This window comes from Artibeus jamaicensis, unplaced genomic scaffold (assembly GCF_021234435.1).
Source record: "Artibeus jamaicensis isolate MK-2021 breed Jamaican fruit bat unplaced genomic scaffold, CSHL_Jam_final contig_64, whole genome shotgun sequence".
Lineage (NCBI taxonomy): Eukaryota > Metazoa > Chordata > Mammalia > Chiroptera > Phyllostomidae > Artibeus > Artibeus jamaicensis.
In genome coordinates this window covers 12,597,374-12,617,997 of record NW_026521911.1, presented here as the reverse complement: position 1 = coordinate 12,617,997, position 20,624 = coordinate 12,597,374, and the positions used below count along the sequence as shown (strand labels likewise).

The window sequence follows — 20,624 nt, the reverse complement described above, 5'->3', positions numbered from 1 at the left end:
GGCAGCCACACTTTCAGCACTAGAGGCTGCTGTGCAGAAGCCTAAGTTGCCTGAGAGAGACTTCACTCTAACTGACCGGTTAAAAAATATTCTAGCATTTTGCTTCATGTATCAGATTTTTCTCAGAGATGAGAGGCATAATAAGTTTTGTTGGTTTAGAGGCTATCTAACTGCTTTAAATCAATACAGTGTCTTCCCTGAGTCTTTAGGATGTGCTGAGTGGGTTAATAAACAGAAATCAGAATAAGTGGATACCTGCAAAAATGCCACAGTAGTAAAAAAAAAAAAAGCTTAAAAATTATAATGAATAAAAGAGAAAAGATTCCTGGTACCTAGTAAAATTTCAAAAACTGTCCAATAAATGAAGAAATAAAAAAGGCTGAAGCTTGAGGCACTAAGATAATCAGATAATTAGAGCCCAAAGACACAGAAGTACTGAGGGAGGTGTAGTATAATTATAAATTGTTGATAATACTTAACATTAATCGTCAGGAATGGGTTAGAAAGTGAGGTCAGTAAGCCACTGTCATTTAGGGAAACTTCTGGTTGTTTAATTATTGACAAAATGGAGATTTAAATATTTGCCCTCAAGTCCAAGAGTTGTTAAAAATATTACCAGTATGAAAGCATAAAAAGTTAAAGTCCTATGCAAAATGTATTAGATATGTTTATGCTACCATCTTTTGTTTATATGTCTTATTTTAAAACTGGAAGAGACTCCCTGTGCATCCACATTCATTTTTATATTTCTAACCTTAGGTAAAAAAAAAAAACTAATTACAAAATATTTTACACTTGTTACTGCCTGTTGAAGTTCTCCCTTATTTCAAGGGAGTAAGCTTGATGTGTGCTGTATTATAGGGGAGGCCTCATTGATTAGGTGACGTGAGCAGAGAGATGAAAGAACAGAAGAAGTAAGCTTTGTGGATATTTGAGGAAAGAATGTTTAGGTAGAAGAGCAAAAATAGAGGCCCTTGGGTAGGAGAGTTCTTGATATATTGAGAAAGAGCAGAGACCACTGTGGCTGGAGTACAGTGAGCAAGAGGAGAGGTGTAAGAGCTGAAATCGGAGAGGCAGGCTTCTGCTGAGAGGGATGGGGAGTCACTGGAGGATTTAAAGTGAGTGACATTTCTGACTTGCGATCTTTCTGGCCGCTGTGTTTGAAAATGCCTGCAGGAGGGCGAAGGGGACAGCGTGTAAACTAGTAGGAGGTTTTTGCCATAATGCAGGGGGTACATGATGGTTGCTGGGCCAGGGAGGCAGCGCTGGAGGTGGTGAGAAGTGATAGGATTCTGTATATAATTTGATGTTAGAGCCAACAAGATTTACTGCCAGATTAGATGTGGAGAATTAGGGAAGAAGAATAAAGATGACTCCAGTGATACAGGCTTGAACGATTGAAAGGACCAGAGATGAGCATTGTGGAAGAAATAGGTTGGGGGTGGTGACTAAGACCTGAAGTTCAGTTTTACAAATTAAATTTGAGATGCTTATTAGACATCAAAATGGAAATGTTGACTATACAGTTAGATGTGAGTCTGTAATTCTGGGAAAGGGCTGAGCTATATAGCTATAAATTTGGGAGTCTTGAGAGTCCTGACAGTGTTTGAAGCCAGGGGAATGGATAAGGTTACCTAAGGAGTACAAATAGAAAGTCTCCAGAAGTTTAGGGGCTTGAGGGTAGAGGGGGACCAGTACAAGTGACTGAGGGCGTCCGAGATGTAGGGAGAGGACTGGAAAGACAGTGCTGACCTGGAAGCAGTGGTGTGCTGGAACGGCTCCTGCCAGCTTGCAAGAGCCTATTGTAACATCTTCAATGAATTTTTAAGCTGCTTTGAAACATGGCCATTTAAAAATTGAATTACATAAATGTACATTAAAGTAACTGTATTAAAAGTAACACTCAAAACTCACCACTTCCTAGTTATTATTTTTTTTTTACCTTGTATGCTTTTATTTACATCTGTTTATCTGTGTGGCGGAAAAGCTAGGTAATGGTGTGCTGCTATGTGTCTCTTCCCAAGTCCACAGTCAGTGATGTCATGTTGGTACCTCGAGACGGGCCCTGGTGGGAATGTTTACACCTTGGAAATTGCAAATGCTACACATCAGGGCTTGATTTTTTGTTTTGCTGATGAGAAAGTGATAAATAAAATGTTAATAATGAAAATACAAGTTAAAAGCATATTATTTCTCTCATATGTGGAATCTAATGAACAAACTGAATTAACAAGCCAAACAGACAGACTCACAGATAAAGAACAGATGACAGCTAGTGGGGTGAGGAGGGGATGTTAGGTGGTGGAGGGAGTGAGCAAAAAGGAAAAAGGACTCTTGGACATGGACAACAGTGTGGTCATTGCTGGGGGGAGGAGGGTATAAGGGGACTAAATGGTAATGGTAAAATGTAATAAAGGTTATAGTATTTAAAAAAGCATACTATGTCTGTAGCTATTCCATTGTGATTAGCAGAGAAATTAAAAAACTCTTTGTCCATTATTGAATAATTATTTGATTCAGCAAAGCAGCCATATCATTGACAAGGGAGGGAGTGAAGGTTTATCTCTTAAGCCGTCTTTGTTGTTTCATCTCCGTCATGCTCATTCATGTGATAGAAAAAAATCAGTCACCATTCACGTTGGGACTACTCATTCATCGATTACAATGCTAAATTGGCTATGATTTTATGATTTTGGCAAAATCAATAAAAATGTATAAATCATAAAACCAGGAAAATTACTGATGTAATATTTAAGCCTCTGGTCACTTTGGCTGTTGCCGTTTTCTTCAGAAACTTGCTAAATGTAGTTTTACAATACACAAGTTGGTGATAAACACAGTTGTTCACTGGTTAAGATGAGTCTCGCCCTTAGGTCCGAGGTAATTTCAGGTCTGAGTAAATCAGTTACTGTATTTTATATTCCCTGTGATACATTAGTATTGTTTAGTTAAAAATGCCGGGGGGGGGGGGGGCCATGGGTGTGGGTGGTGCGGTTTTTTTTTTTTTTTTTTTTTAAAATTAAATCTGTGACTTGACATTCTCCAAATAGATCTTCATGTTGGAACAATGAAGTTGAATCTTCTCACTTCCCCCACCAAAAAAGAATTCTCACTACACACATCAGCATTGTCACTCTGGTGACTTTTTCAAGGATATTTTGTCTTGTGGGGGATAAAGGCATATATTCCAGAAACCATTATATGGCAGTATGTATTAAGAATGCCTAGAGTTATTTGTGTTTGTAAAATGGTTTGGAAGAAGGGTGGTGGTGATTAATTTTAACTGAGATAGCTTTATGCAAGAGAGACCATTTGAGTTAGCTGTAAATGAGTTGGGTTTTCAGTTGATTTGTTGACTGCTTTCTCTCTCTCTCTGTATATATATATATAATATTTATTTATTTATTTTTAGAGAGAGAAAGAGAGGGAGAAGAGAGGGAAAGAAACCTTGAAGTGTGGTTGCCTCTCTTGCAGACCCTACTGGGGACCTGTCCCACAACCCAGCCATGTGCCCTATACTGGGAATTGAACCAGCAGCCCTTTGGTTCGCAGGCCTGGAGCTCAATCCACTGAACCACACCAGCTAGGGCTGCTTTCTATATTTTAGATATTGTGCTAAGTATTGTGTAATTTAATGTGATTACTTCTGAGGGAACTGAAGTTCAGAGGGGTTTAGAGACTTGTTAAAGATCACACACAGCTACTAAGTAGAGTGAGGCGCAGATCTAGCTGACAGCAAACCCTTTCCAATATAGCACACAGATTCTAGAAAGAGTGGAATGTGAGAGCATATTCCCATACAGGAAGCAGTAGAAACAAAGAAAAGTACAAAGGTAAGAAAAAGGAGGGAGAAAGGGAAGGAAAAAGGGAGAAATCCAATGTGACTTGGGCATTGTGTGTGTGTATAAAAGACAGTGGAATTTATAGTGGGAAATATGGCTGAAAATATGGGTGGTAGAAAGATCATGGGAGGGAGGCCTTGAAGGTCAAGTTAAGAAATTTGGCCACCTCTTGTAGGAAGCCATCAATTTTAAGATAATTATTCTGGCAATGGAGAATTATATCTGTTGCCAGCATTGCACTTGGGACCTTTGTTTTATTTGTTTCTAGTTACAGAGTCTTTTGGAAGGCAGGACTATAGAAATAAAGTAGGTTATTAAAATTAAAAGTTAAGTGTAATTCTCAATTTCATGTAGTAGTTTATGGAATTTGTAATTATTTTATTAAATTTTTTTTTTGCCATAAAAATAGGAATACAACTATAAAATTGTTAAATGTAAGCTTACTATTTTTCTAAGACCATAAGATAGAATTTTAAAAATCATGTTTTTCAGATACTGACCGAGCTTTGTCATTACTAGAAGAATACTGCAAAAAATTAAAGAAACCAGAGGAGCAGCAGTTGAAAAATGCTGTTAAAAAGGTGATGGGCATCTTTAGGAGCACCTTATTCCAAGCTTTGCTAGGTATGTATTAAAAAGTATGTAGTATCTTAATGGTAAGAATTGGGCCTGGTAGTCTGAGAAATGTGGTCAAGGAACCTGATGTGAACCAAATTTAAGAGTGGAATAATCTTTTTTGATAGTAAAAGAAAAGGTTTGGGTTCTTTTTCTTATTTAAAGTTAACCTACAAAAGAACTGTTAAAGAGTAGAAATAAAGTGTAGAAATTAAAAATATAAATATTGAAAGAATGACTTGTATAGGAAAGAAAACTTACGCAGGAGCAAACCTGACTTGGGTGTTGTTAGAGAAGGGAGTTGCCCGGCACAAAACACAAAGGGGCACATTTGACTCAGAATGAAGTCCTACTTTCACTTGCTTCTTAAAACAAAAAATTAAAGTATTCTCTTCTTCTTTTTTGCTTCCCTTATGAAAGTTTATGACCCAAATAAAAAGATTTCATGATGACAATCTCAGCGCTTTGGAATTTTTGTCCATTTGTCAGGAATCTAACTATATAAAGTTTAAGTTTGTATTTATTTTCTAATCTAGTAAAGATTTTCTTAACAATCTTTAATAATCAAGGATATAGTTTATTTATCTATGACAATATACATATATTTTTTGCATTTATGCAGGTAACTTAATTCTTTTTAATGGTATTTTAAGAGTTAAAGTAGCAAAAAGATATCAGCAAACATTTCCTCTCAACAAAAACAACCAACTAATGAAATAATTTAAAAAACCCACTTAATTATACTATATATTTTACTGGCCTTAAATACTGCATTTTAAAGAAATAGCGGACGACTTCTGCCAAGATGGAGGCGTAGGTGGAAGCACTGTGCCTTCTCACACAACCAAGTTTAAAAACAACAAAGTTTTAGCAACAAAAATGCAGCCAAACCACAGAAAATTGAACTACATGGAAGTCTGACAACAAAGAACCCTTCAGCCAAACCGATAAACTGGTGAAGGAGCTAGTGGTGGTGAGACAGACCGCACAGGCCCCAGTGGCGGGAAGCGGCAGAGGAGACCGCTATTGTCCCTCTCTGATCCCACCCCCACATACAGCGTCACAAACCAGTGACCTGGGTGGCCCCTCCCTGACCATGCCCCCACAGACAGGGTCACAACCCAGTGACCTGGGTGGCCCTGCCCTGATGAACAACTAAGGGTCTGCTCCTCATACCTAACAGGCATGAACAGATCAAAAGATGGCTCAAGAACAACTCAGAGCCCCAGAGCCCATAAATCTAAGCAATGAAGAAATAGCCAAATTTTCAGATGCACAGTTCAAAACACTGGTGATCAGGATGCTCACAGAACTGGTGGATTTTAGTCACAAATTAGAGGAACATACGGAAGCTAAACTAATTGAAATGAAGGGAAATACACAGGAAACCAATAGTAATGGAAAGGAAACTGGACTTACATCAAAGGAGTGGACCATAAGGAGGAAAAAAAATGACCAAACAGAAAAGGATGAAGAAACAAGAATTCAAAAAAAGGAGGAGAGGCTTAGGAACCTCCAGGACATCTTTAAATGTTCCAACATCCGAATTATAGGGGTACCAGAAGGGGAAGAAGAACAGCAACAAGTGGATAATTTATTTGAACAAATAATAAAGGAGAACTTCCCCACCTGGCAAAGGAAATAGACTTCCAGGAAATCCAGGAAGCTCAGAGAGTCCCAAAGAAGTTGGACCCAAGAAGGAACACACCAAGGCACATCATAATTCCATTAGCCAAGATTAAAATGAAGGAAAGAATCCTAGAAGCAGCAAGAGATAAGGGGACAGTCACCTACAAAGGAGTTCCCATCAGACTGTCAGCAGATTTCTCAAAAGAGACCTGACAGGCAAGAAGGGGCTGGAAAGAAGTATTCCAAGTCATGAAATCCAAAGACCTACATCCAAGATTGATCTATCCAGAAAAGCTTTCATTTAGAATGGAAGCAGATAAAGTGCTTCTCAGATAAGATCAAATTCAAGGAGTTCATCATCACCAAGCCCTTATTATATGAAATGTTAAAGGGACTTACCTAAGAAAAAGAAGATAAAAAAGATGAACAGTGAAAGGACAGCAAACTCACAGTTATTAACAACCACACTTAAAATAAAAGCAAACAAAGCTAGATAAAGAGCAGAACCATAGAAATGAAGATCAAATGGAGAGTTAGCAACAGGGGAGTGGAGGAAGGAGAAGGGGGGAGAAGGTACAGAAAATAAGTAGCATAGATGGTAGGTAGAAAATAGATAGGGGGAGGGCAAGAATAGTATGGGAAATACAGAATCTAAAGAACTTGAGACACGTGGTCATAAACTAAAGGGGGGGAACGATGGAGGAGGGGGTGTGCAGGGTGGAGGGGAATGAAGGGGGGAAATAGAACAACTGTAATGGCATAATTAATAAAATATATTTAAAAAATAAAAGAAACAATTAAAAAAGAAATAATGGAGTCTACTAGATGTTGTTATTGCATTTTTAAATTCTCATAGTTATTGATATAAAAATATAAAAATGGGAATTATGAGAATTAACCTTGAAAATATTTCACCTGTTTTTATTGATATGTTTACACTCACTAAAAAAGCTCCAACTTTTTCTGAATATAATTTTAAACATCATTACACTTTGAAAATTTGAAAATCAGTTTGTTGAATAAAAACAAAAGAAAAAGCTTTATAGGATTATTTTGCTTGTGGATTAAGTTCTTTAAAGTATTCTCTTGTGGCTGGTAAGAATTAACAACACAAATAACTATAATCATCTTAGTTGGTATTAAATAGAAAACAACTCTAAATGGACTCTTTCAGAATTTAAATAAATCCTGTCATTAGATAATACAGTTGACAACATTTTAAGCCACAAATTTCTCAATTAATTGTTTCATCCTATTTGTAATTAGTGAAGTTGATTAACTGAACAACAATATCTGTCAATAAGTTTGTGTGTTATGTGTAGTTAAGACTAGCTAAGTCTTTTGAGAGTTTCAGTTTTTGAACTTGATTTAGGAAGAGTGTTGTTATCTACTACATTTTGGTAATATAACCATTCAGTACAGCAACACTAATAAATACACAGGGAATAAAATGACAAGTGAGTGACAAAGCATTTCATTTTGTAATTGTTTTGACTGAGTGGTGAATATATTGGCAAATAGCCTACATCGTAGTTTGAATGTCTGTAAAAAATGAGAGGCAACAATAATCTGTAAAAAGCTGTTATGTAAGTAATCCTGGTGCCCAGCTTTGAATGGATGGATTTGCTTTGGCTGGTTTTTAAAAGTCATTTTGGGATAAACTAGACTGCAAAAAATGGAGCAACATTAGACAAAATAATAATTTTCTATTCAAGTCTATGTGGGTTGCTAAGTACTGATTACGAATGTATTGTTATTGAATGTTTGAGTGGTCTCACTGTGTATTGTCTTTAAGGACACAAAAAAAAGAAAAACTGCATAGCCCTGTGCATCCTGAAGGGGATCAAAGCTTTATAAAAGGATAAGGAGGGAGCCATTGGTAACTATAACATTGTTAATGGCCTATAACTTGTTTTCTGTTTCAACCAACTCCTCCCCTCTGCCTTCTTGTTATTGTTCTTGGTACAAGTAAGGGAAAGACAGCGGCTTCATCCATTGTTCTGATATTTAGCTAGCCAGTACATTGAAATAATAACTTGCATGAATGTCAATTAAGTGTAGAAATAGAAGAGAGAATCATAATGCATAACACCCAACACAGATGAGCAGTGAAGTGAAACACTGCTATTGCAGAATGGGCCGCAACGCTTGCATGTGACCAGGAAACCAAGACTCTACAGGTGAAAAATAATCCCTTTGAAAACAAATACTATCTTCCTTTTGTGGTCCTTCATCCTGCTTTCAAAAACTCCACCAAAGGCTAATATGTTTAGGTGCTATAATCTTTGAGGACGGAATTCTGTTTGTATAACTTTGGTTACCATTATAGTGCATAACAGCACTTTATAAATGAGGTTCTCTTATAATAGGTAGAAGGTGATAGCAAAAATATTGATTTTTTAATTTTTAAAGTATAATTTTTATCTGATTACAAAAGTAATATATGCTAATTCTGGAAAATTTGAAAAATAAATAAAGTAAGAAAGTAATATCTGTGGTAAAGTGAATTGCTTTTTACTGTGAAAGCTGGATATATGGAAAGCATAGAGAATGCCTAACTGTTTAACTTTCTTCCTCTTTGCTTCAAGAGTCCCCGTATTTAGTTTTTATTTTCCATTTACTAATAATTGGCAGTGGAAAAAGACACGAAGTTTTTAAAAGTTAGTCATTAGTGTTTATTGGTATATAAAAAATGCCTGACACTGCAATGTGCCAAAAGCTGTACACTTAGATGCTAGGCTTAGGGTGACATCTTGTGGTCATACTAAGGAAAAAGTTTTGTCCAGTGGATCAGTTTTTCGGTGATGATTTCATTAACACTGTGCAGAATTTGAATAGAAGTGGATTGACATTCCACAATATTTTACAAATTAATTTAGGTTTATTTAGTATTGCTAGAACATTTTGTTTTTTTAAGACACTAAGGTTATTTATTCTTCAATTAGATGCTGAAGGACCAAGACGAACTTTTAAAAACATTATTGTTTACTTCTCTTTCAGATATTTTGAAAATTAAAAATTCTCTTTATAGTGTTTGAGGTGGACTATTCTGGAAAGATTTGGATAGTAAAGTGATACTTTCCTTGAAACCCTGCTAGGAGCAGCATCTTAGAAAAGTGCTATTCTACTTTAGACTTGCATGTCGGATTTTGTATTAGAGTAGAATACTTTTTATTTCCATGAAGCTTAATACAGAATCCTATGCATACTTGAGATTACTAGCAATGTGGATGAGACATTAGACAGACCACATATTGGGGTTTATCACCTCCTGTGGAAGCCTCTACCATGTCCCTACCTGCTGTCAGCTTTAAGTAGCCCTTTTATTATGTGTCTCAGTGTTTTGTTTACATTACTATAAAGCACTGATTACATTGCCTTTTGGTAAACTGAATATGATTCTGCCTTCTCAATAGACTGTGAGTATGCTGACAGTTGAAGTTGTATCTAATTAACCTTTGTACCACCAGTATCTGGACCTCTAATAAATAATAGGTTGTCAATAAAGTTTGTTTATTAATTTACTCAACAATTATTTTTATTTTTATATTTTTAGCTTTTAAAGATTTTATTTATTTATTTTTAGAGAAAGGGGAAGGGAAGGAGAAAGAGAGGGAGAGAAACATCCATGTGTGGTTGCCCCTCACGTGCCCTGTACTGGGGACCTGGCCCACAACCCAGGCATTGACCTGACTGAGAATCAAATCAGCAACCCTTTGGTTTGCAGGCCTGTGCTCAATCCACTGAGCTACACCAGCCAGGGCTCAACAGTTATTTTTAAAAGGCTTGTTATATTGTGGTAGGCAATAGAGATACAATAATATGCTGTAGAGGAGAGGATAGTCCTTGCCCTCATGGGTGAGAGCAATCGAACGGGCGAAAGAGACCCTTAGGTGTGCAGTTAGTTAATTTATTTAAGTATAACAGGTGACAAGTGCTACAAGATCAATTTGTATAAGAGTTTTTATCACATTTTAGTTTGAGTAATATAAAACTGCTACATATTTTCTCAGTACAGTAGTTCTAATATAATACTTTTATTTTGAAATAACATCTATTTGAAAACATCACGGCTATTTTGGTGCTAATTCTTCATCATAACATAGTTATTGCCAACTGATCGTAAGAAAGTCAAAGAATTTTTTATAGATGATAGGGAGTGTGAAGACCCACACAGTCATGTGAATTTGAAACAACGTCGTTTTAATCCTCCAAAACAGAGCTTCTCGAAGTGCAGTTCTTGGAGCAGCAGCAGCAGCAGCCTCACCGGGGACGTGGTTAGCATTGCAGATTCTTGGGCCTTACCCCAGAGACACTGAACCAGAACCTCTGGAGTGTTTTAATAAGCCTTCCAGGTGATTGTGAGACGTGGTAAAGTTTGCAAACACATATTCTAACTGGTTAGATAGTTGGTCACTTGAAGGAAGTAATACAGCAGGCGAATGTTATCAGTGCACTTGGGAAAATAGGACGATGGCATTTCTTCATTCTTGAATTTTTTGAATAATCTGATTTGATCTTTAGCAAATATAAACGAACCATTATCATTCTGGGATATATCTTGAGTACTTAATTAATATTATTATGAAATCTATTTTTTTATAGAAAATACAAGAGTATATCTGAAACATTTAAGTGTTTTTTTTTTAAGGTTATATTTATTTAGTTTTAGAGAGAAAGGAAGGGAAGGAGAAAGGGAGAGAAACATCAGTGTGTGGTTGCCTCTTGCATGCCCCCTACTGGGGACCACGCCTACAACACAGGCATGTGCCCTGTCTGGGAATTGATCCAGCTACCCTTTGGTTTGCAGACCTGCACTCAATGGACTGAGCTAAAACCAGCTAGCCAGGTCTTGGCTCCCCTACCTCCTGCCTCTTTGGATACTTAATGATCGTTTAGTTTCTATCTATGGTGCTAAGGGTAGAGAACAACAAAGCTACATTGTATGAGGCTTACTCACTTAGGTGAGTACTTGCTGCCACTCACAACCTCGAAGCATGTTCTTCAGTAAAACAAATAAATTACTACATGTCATGGACCTTCAAATACGTCTTGACTGGTCAAAGAGGTAAATGTTAAATTCTTATATACTAAGGTCTAGTATGTTCCTACTTATTTGTTTATAATACTCATTTAAGTAAAAGAGTGCTGGTATTGTAGTTATTGCAATTGAGTAATAGTAATGAAGTATTTATGAAGTGTTTACCTATTTACATAGGTATATGTTGCTTAATGACATTGAGCATCTTTTCAAATATCTATTGGCCCTGCTGGATGTTAATAAAGACCAAATTCTTACCTTAAGGAAGTTAAGGTCAATTGGGAAGGTAATAGTCACACACATAGAAACAAGACGAGACAAGTTATCCATTAGGGAGTAAACTCTGGAGGCTAGACCAAAATGCTGTAGGAGTTCAGAGATGTGAGGATCACTGTAGATTGGTGTTGCTAGGATAGCTTTGGTTATGTAAAATATAAAGTTGAGCTGGGTCTTGTAACTGATAGGATTTGGGTAAGAAGAGAGGCTAGAGAAGGACGTTTTCTCCGTCTGTCTATCTGCCCCTCCATTCATCCATCCATCTGTTCATTCAAAACATATTTATTGAGGACTGTGCTAGGCACTCTCATGTATTTGCTGGGAACACAAGCATCAAACACATTTGCATAAACAGGATATATTTACAATGTAATAAATGCCATAAAAGAGAAGTAGAGGGTGCCTTGAGTGAGAGACAGCCTTAGCAGTGGAATCAGGGGAAGCTTTCTTTGGGAGTGGTATTCGAGGAGAAGAAATTATACAGATTCATAGATGTCAGAAAGAAAATGAAGAAATGGATGTGATTGCAACAGGGGTTTAAGATGTTTTTGATATTTATGCTTTTAAAATGTCCTCTAGGAGTTGGGTAAGGTATCACATTAGTCTTAAATCTCTTCCAAAGACTGCAGTTTGAAGGTAAACTTGAGAAACAAGAGTGGTAAGCATAAAATGTGACCCAAACAACCTTTATTATTTCCAGTGCTAAACTCGTACACTGAGTGTGATCAGTTGTGTTTTTCCTGTCAGGCAGGAATCCAGTATTTGCTACGTTTAAATCTGACACTTTAGATTGGACGCCATCCAGAGGGTTAACTGCCATTCTTGGCTCCAGACCTTATGTATTTGCTGCAGGATTTATGTCACCAGATGGCACCATTTAACTGAATTTATGTGCTTTATGTTTAAGGCTGGTTGTTTTAAAAGGAGGATGCTTTTATTTGTGCTATTCCTGAAATAGGAAAAGTTAACTTATTTTGATGGCATATGAGACTTCTATGCAGAGTAAAGTGATGAAACTCCGAAGGCTTGATGAGAGCAAGAAAGGATCTAGTGATTTCTGCTAAGTACCCGATCAATGAAAATTTAGTGGTGGTCATGATCATCAATAGTGCAACAGGGGTTGGCAAAAGGTAGGTTTATGGTTGTGAGTGCCTGAAACACAGAGTTTATTCTTGTATTATTTAATAATTATTGTATTATTTTCCCTGTGGACCGCTGTAAACCTACTTTTGCCTACTCCTGTCTATGGTAGCTGGCTAAAAAGCAGACAGGATACACTAGGTTTCCCCATCTAGGTTTTCCTACAGCTAGCATAGTAATATTGTAAATATTTTAGCCTTGAGTTTAATTTTCTGGTGTAGGGATTTGATTTACATAATAACAAAAATGTAGAGAAGATTCTAAAACATTTAGGAATAAACTATTTCAAGATACCTTGAAATATTATGGCAATTTCATGTTAGCAATTTTTTTCAAGAGAGTGTATGTTATATTGAACTTTAATAGAACATGATAGGGATATTCTTCTTAGTATAAACATATATCCCAAGGTAATGAATATTTATTATTTCTTGGTTAAAAACTTCCTTAATATTTTTAAAATATTTTATTTATTTATTTTTAGAGAGAGGGGAAGGGAAGGAGAAAGAGTGGGAGAGAAACATCAATGTGTGGTTGCCTCTTATGTGTCCCCTACTGGGGAACTGGCCTGCAACCCAGGCATGTGCCCTGACTGGGAATCGAACCAGCGACCCTTCGTTTCACAGGCCTGTGCTCAATCCACTGAGTTACACCAACCAGGGCAAAACTTCCTTAATACTTTTAAGAGAGTGAAATTAGTCACTTTCTTCCCTATGTTCCCATAGTATTTGTGCATATTTCTGGTGCAGCACTTATTACATTGCATTATTGGTAATTGATTACATGTTGATATTCTTCAGTAGACTGTGAGCATCTTGAATGCAGGGAATAGTTCTAATTCAGTGTGGGGTACAGCGTCTAACATGGATTATTCATTCCATTATTAATTTTTTTTGTTTGACAAGATATATTTCGAACCCGCTCTCTCTAAGAAACACTGTGTTAAGGTCTGAGGATTTAGTGACAGGAGAGAGGTGGGCCTTGTTTCATGGATCGCATGGTCTACCAAGGGAGACAGACATTAAACAAATAAATGCAAATGTAATGTGTGCTTTGAAATAAATATTGATGTGAATTAAACAGTACAATCATAAGAATTATTTGAACTGGTCAAATTCATATTATTGGATTATGTTTATTTAGACAGCATTTATTAATTAAAATCTTCTGGTAATTATCGACTATCCTGGGAATCAAATCCAGACTTCTCACGTGTGAGGCTCCCCACCTCCTCTGCCCACCTCCCGTCCCATCTCTCACCATTCTCCCCTACTCACTGCGCTCCGGCCACACTGGCCTTCTCGCTCGTTCCTAAATGCTGCCCAGGACATCTCCACTTGCCTTTGTTTGTTTGGAGGACCTTTCTACCCAAATGTTTGCCCCATTGGCTTATCTCATCACTTAGGTCTCAGTGCCTCTAAAGTGCTTCTCCACTTCATTACTGATACCCCACTCCTAAGTCACATCTGTTACACTGCCTGTTTCACTTCATCACTGTAGGTGTCACCAGGAGAAATTTCATTTATGTGTGTTTTGCATGACTTTCTCCACTGGAATGTAAAGTCCATAAGAGCAGCTACTTTGTCTTACTCATTGCTGTATCTTCTATATTAGATTAGTGCCTAGCACTCAATAGCTACCAAATAAATATTTATTAAATAAATGGATGAGTAAGTGAGTGTTGCTACACGCTTGGTACAGTGTTAGATTCTTGTTTTAGTTAGAAACATACTCATTTGAAAGGAGCAGAAAGCTTATGCAAATAGTGTTTTATTTTTTCTATGTCAGGAGAAGTTTGAGGGTAGGCAGTTGCTGGCATTAAGGCAGCATCTCAGGAACATTCTGGTCAGTGTCAAATGGGAATTACAACAGGATTTCAGGGAGGAATTGGGAATATAGTGTCAGTAAAGCCCAAGGCGAGTGATGTCAGCCAGACCGAACACCAGGGAGCTTGGCCTGAGCCAAGACAAAGGATGGCAGGTCCCATCACATAGACTTCTGCATCAGAGTCCACATGGGGAGGGAACTGATCAAGGACCAGAGAGAAGGCAAAGCCCAGCATGTAGATCCAATAAACCCAATCTATTTCAGTCCCCAAGACTTATGATGGTGGATAAACCATGCTACCCACTCTCCCTCCCCTGGAGTCTACTGGGCATTATTTTAGAGAGAGATAAGCAGAAGAGGGGAAGCTATATAAATGAGCAGTTTTGGCTGAGAGAGACTGTTTAAATGATTGAATCAGATTGCACTTTAAACTGGACTGAGTGGTCAGTTTTCCCCATTAACCCGGGCTGGAGGGCTTCTGAAGCAGTTGGATAATCAAACACAGGCACGGTGAGGAGCTGTACACTTTGATTGCAGGTCCATGGTGTGTGTGGGGGGGCAGTGTGTGAGCCCACTCTACAGAAGCGTAGTCCTCAGTGCTGACTCTTACCTCTTCATACTCCTTTCAAATTTGACATTTACTGTTGAAAAGGATTAACCACAAGAAGGAGCAATGGAAAAAGAAGTACCCCTCAAATATCTCATAGGAAAGGCTCCCCTTCATTCTGTTGGCTCTGCCTCCTGGTAAAAGATAGAAGAGGTTGAGAATGAGAGGCATAGGTCTACCTTAGTTTGTTTACTTAAGTCCTAAATGTTGCTTGAGAAAAATATCCTTAATCCTATCTGTTGCTCAGAAGCCACGGAACTTCTTAGCCTATGTCAGGAATTGCAAACATATCCATAATAACCTATAGCACTACCAAGTACAATAAATTTCCCTGATTTCTAGTTTTTGAGTCCCCAGGTTCTACCTTACATTCACTTTCCAGGTTGCTGTCAAAATAATAAGCCTTTATGAAAACATAGGATTAAAGTTTTCTTCACAGGACTGTGTGTCTGCAAATGAGTCATCAAATGTACCTAGAGCCACAAAACTCTAGTGGGCATGGTCGTTCTTACAAAAATGTCTTCATTATGAGTCCCTAAAAGTTTAAGTATTTTTAAAATCATGGTACACAAATTGTACTTAATATTAAATAATCCTCTTACAAAAACCTTAAGTTTTGAAACTAAGCCATTTGAAAATAAAGTTACTTTAGAAACAGGCCTTGTGCTGAAGAAATCGTAGCTGCATGAGTTCTTTGAGAGTTTAAAAGCTCTTGATCAAAATAAAAAAATAATTGTAAAGGTGGCTTTAAGAATTTATTAATTGAAGTAATATTATTAACAAAACCTGTTTGTTTTCGGTACAGGGATATCTAAATCTCCTCTCTCTGACTACCACTCAGCACCTTCTGTTGCTCCAGTTTATTTCTGTATTTCCCATGTCAATCGTTCTTTGATCCCACAAGCACCGCTAACCTGTCAACCGTCTACATTTTCGTGATCAAGTCTTCACGCCCCTCCTTACCCAGCTTAGGATGCATGACTCATCGCCATAACTACGCATTTGCATACATCTGCAACTTCATTGTTGTTCCCTTCATCTGCTGGAAAAAAACAACCTCTGGTCAAACCCACCTCCATTCCATGCCTGCACCAATCTGGTCAAATGTGGCTGGAATAATCCATACAACTTTGTTAACTGGTCTCATTTAAGACTTGTGACCAAAAAGCCTTTTATATGTCCTTGGGAAATTCACTTTCTCATTCTCACAGGGACCATTTCACACCTTCTTCCTTCTCAAATTCAGTACACCTCACCTCTTTCAACATTGCTTTTCTTCTTATTTTATTGAGAAATTTAAAAAAACAAAAGAGAACTTTCTTATCTTTTCACCCCTTAAATAAAAAAAAATATGAGAAATATATGAGAAAAATATGAGAAATATATGAGAAATAAAAAAATCAAAAGAGAACTTTCTTATCTTTTCACCCCTTAATCTACCAACCTACCTACATCTGTATCCATATACTGTGCCTTCCCTTGTATTCAAGTGGATAAACTGTCTCTTTTTGTATCTCAGGCTTAATTCCCTTGTTAAATAGAGTATTGAGTCAGGGTCCTGGAAGGTAGCAGAAGGCCTTCTCAGAGAGAGGGTTCATGAAGGATCTGTTTACAAAGGTATGGGCAGAGTTGAGGGGACTAAGCAGGGCTAAAAGCACTTGGGGAGTAGGAGCAGCGAGCATTCCTAAGTAGCAGGGAGAGCCAGCTGTTCCTGTACCCCAAGAAACCTGTCACCATTGTGGGGGGGGGCTGTCCGGCAGAAGCTGTGGCTTTAAGAAGAGGAACATAGCCACAGCCAAGCCATGGGCCAGAAAGGAGAAAGCCGGAGGAAAAAACACTCCAGCTCCACTGTCCTCCCTTTCCTGATCTTCTGCTGGTGCTTCCCAATAGTGTACCCCAATCGGAAGCCAGAGGACAAGAATGCTGGGTGACATAGTCTGTTGAGGTGACATAGTCTTCCCAGGGTCCAGAGCAAGTGAAGAAAGGTAATCTGCAAGGGCAAATGTAGAAGATCCATGGCAAGTTATATTCTGATATTTCCTCATTTATTCGAAGAATATGCAATAATTATTCTTTTTCTATTTGCAGTTAATTTACCTTCATACTCAATTATTCTTATTAGAATAACACAAACATCTCTTCTTAAAGAAACAATTTAGAGTAAGGGTTAAGAATATGGATCCTGGAACCAGATTGCCTGGGTTTGATCCAGGTTCCTCTGCTACTTACTACTCGTGTGACTGGGCAAGTTTCATAACCACTCTGTGTCCCAATTTTCCTGTCTGTAAAGTGGGGATGATAATAAAAGTACCTGTCTTGTAGGGTGTGAGAAGTTACTATATGTATTGCATTTCAAATAGTACCTAGAAAATACTAAATGTTTGTTATTATTGTCATCTTTAAACTCTATGCTTTTCATTTGTCATTTCCCTTCACTTTGTTTTTCCTTATCTTCTGGCTTCTGTCTGAGTTGGCCAATGGAAAGTATTAACAGATTAGAAAAAGGGGAGGAAAGAGAGGTTGGGATATTTATTCTTCTGTCCGCCTTCCTCCTGGGCCATGATTTCATAGTCACTGTGATAAGGATACCGGCCTGCAGTGTCATTTCATCCGAGTCATTGTGGATGAAATGAGACATTCACACGGACTACTGAGTCCGGTGGAGGAAAAAGGACAGCATGGTTTTTCTCTCAAGGGGAGCAAAAGCTGTGGCCCTTGCTGGGACAGGTCTCTGTCGGGTTTCTCAGCACATTACATGATGGCCCTTGTTTACTATGCACAGGTTGCTTTAGGTGGTTACTTTTTACAGAAAACAATGCAGCTAATGCCACTAATCACATCACAGAAGAGGGATATTTGCAAATGAAAAGGCAAAAGTGGTTGAACTGGTTACACTTGTCTTTGGAAGGTTTACTATGGATTTTAGGACTTTATTTTGCAGTAAATGTTTGCCACAAATCCAGGTGAGGGAGTTTTTAGCAAAATGCAAGACTCAAAGCGGCCTAGGCACATTGCAGGCCTGATTCCCCACGGGAGAACCTATCCGTGGGTGTGGGTCCTGTGCATCTCCAAGTGGGAGCTGGGCCCACATCACGTAGAACGATCTCCTACACTGTGTTATACTCAGGGTCACAGTACCTGTCATGTGGCCCCTCCCCCATTTCTCTAATCCTCTTTAGAGCAAAAATGATCACAAGAGTTGTTTATGCTCCCTGTCTATGCTTCTTCATCTCCTAGTTTCTTTTGAAGCTACTCCAAATTAGGCTCTTGTCTTCATCCTAATGAGATTGTACTTGTCAAGGTTATTGTGATATTATGATTTATAAGAAACAGGCATTTGGTCATTCACACGACAAAAATATGTTCTCATACGTATTTGGGTTTTGTCTGCCCATTTCTGGTTCACAACTCCTAAAGCCCTTGGGATTTCCTGAGATAAGAGCAATAGGTTATGTTAAGGAGATGAGGAAACTGCTCAGGTAACTGAAGAATGAGGGACTTGTTGCCAGGACAACTAAGTATGTATTTAGAGGTTGAACTTTTACTCTTCACTCCCCTGCCTCACCTCTGGGTAAAGGAAAGAGGGGCTGGAGATTGAGTTCATTTGCCAGTGGCCAATGATTTAATCATCAGGTCTTTAATGAACGAAGTCTCCATAAAAATGGTAAAGGATGTGGTTTGGAGAGCTTCTGGGTTGGTGAACATGGTGACATGTGAGGTGAGTGACTCTCTTTTATCTTTTTCCTGTATTATTTCCTTTTGTGAAAAACTAGTGATCTAGTAAGTAAAATGCTTTTCTGAGGTCTGGAAAACTCTCTAGCAAGTTAATCAAACATGAGGAGGAGGACAGGGAGACCTCTAATTTATAGCCAGAGGTGGAGATAACAACTAAACTTGGAATTGGCATCCTGAGTTTGAGGGGATTGTTGGAACTTCCAGTTCGTAGCTAGTTGGTCAGAAGCACAGACTTGCTACCGGCTTCTAAGTTGAGGGTGGGAGTGTGCAGTCTTATAAGACTGAGCCCTTGCCCTGTGAATTCTGACAGGGTGAATTGAATTGAATTCTCAACACCCTGCTGGTGTCCAAGAGTTACTTGGTATTGTGTAAGAAGTCCCCCACCCCCAGGAACCCACAATAGGTATATAAACTGCCATGTTGCCAACTTTATTGGTTAATTCTCTAGACTTACCTTACTTTCAGCAACATTTGACATAATTAGTCACTCCTACTTTCTTGTACCCCTTTCTTTATTTTATTTTCTAACTTAAATGTTGAAGTACCCTAGGCTAAGTTCTCAAGCCTTTTTGTTCTTTCTTTTTTTAAAACTATACATACAACCTAAATAGGCTCATTTAATTCCATTGTTTTAAATATTATCTACAGACTGATGACTCCCAAACTTAAGCGTGACTTCTATCTCATATATCCTATCACCTCTGTATTATCTTTCACTATCAAGCATTTCAAATCTTAGTGTGGACTGGAGTTTTCATCACCCCTCACCACTTGTTTGTCTCTTAGTCTTCACTATTTCAGTAAATGCCACCATCATTTACCCAGTTACTGAGGCCAGAAGTCATCATTGATTCTTCTTTTTCTTTCACATCCCAATCCCACCCATTTGCAAGTCCTGTTGCCAAATTTTCTGATTAAGTTCAGAATCCTACCACTTCTTCCCATCTTCGTCATGTCATCCTGGTCTAAGTCTCCTTTTATCTGGTCTACTGCAATAGCTTCCTAACTGATAACCCTTTGTTTTCACTCCTACCCCAATCTATTTTCTATAGCATCCGGAGTGACCTTTTGGATCACTATTTTAACAACCCTCCTGTCACTACCCAAACAGAATTCAAATGTCTGAGTGTAAGGCCTTACACATTCTGACTCCTGGCCACTTCTCCTACCTCTTCTACTAACATTGTCAGCATTGCTAACTCCCCTCTAGTCAGGTTGGCCTTGAACTTCCCTGAATAAGCTTTCTACTTCAGGGCATTATTAGTACTTACTGATTCCTCTGCCTGCAGGTGTTGGCTGACCTGGCTGCAGTCAGCCAGCTGCCTTGCACCCCCACTGGGTCCACCCGTTGCCACCCTGTGCCTGGGATCTGCCAACTGCCACCTGTGCTCCTGGGTTGGTCTGGCCACTTTTTCCTGCAAGACCCCACTCTGCCAGCTGCTGACTCCGCCCCTCTTACCTGTCTGGCTGAATGGTTTGTTGTTGTCGGACTTCTGTACAGTTTAATTTTCTATGTTTTGTTTGCATTTTTGTTACTAAAACTTTGTTGTCTTTAAACTTGGTTGTGCAAGGAGGTCCAGTGTTTCCGCCTATGCCTTTATCTTGGCCAGAAGTCCAAAAATTTTAATTAAATTCTCTGAAGCTTGTAGTGTTCATAATTGAGTTATTTTCTGGGCAAATTTTATGCAAAAAAATACATTAAAATTTTATATATAAACTAGTTGGTTAGCTGGGTATACCACAGCTTATTAGCTTTTACCTTTTTTTAAATAAAAAAAAATATCTCCTAATGTTGTTGGTGGAAGCAGGGTTCTTGTGGTGTTGCAAGGAAATCATTATAGGAGATTCACATACAGGAGAGATTGTGGCATGCTAAGATTTATTTGTGTGGCAGATGCAAAAGCAAAGGAAG

General features: G+C 38.2%; 1 protein-coding gene across 8 annotated transcripts in view; it reads left to right on the top strand.

Annotated features, from left to right (window-relative positions):
• DLG2 (discs large MAGUK scaffold protein 2) overlaps nt 1-20,624 on the top strand; it is a 1,926,133-nt gene that overhangs the window by 16,211 nt on the left and 1,889,298 nt on the right. For all 8 annotated transcript variants that reach the window (XM_053670841.1, XM_053670838.1, XM_053670836.1 and 5 more), the window contains one exon: nt 4,335-4,466. In XM_053670841.1, coding sequence (XP_053526816.1) covers nt 4,335-4,466 — 132 coding nt within the window. The remainder of the gene's footprint in view (nt 1-4,334; nt 4,467-20,624) is intronic.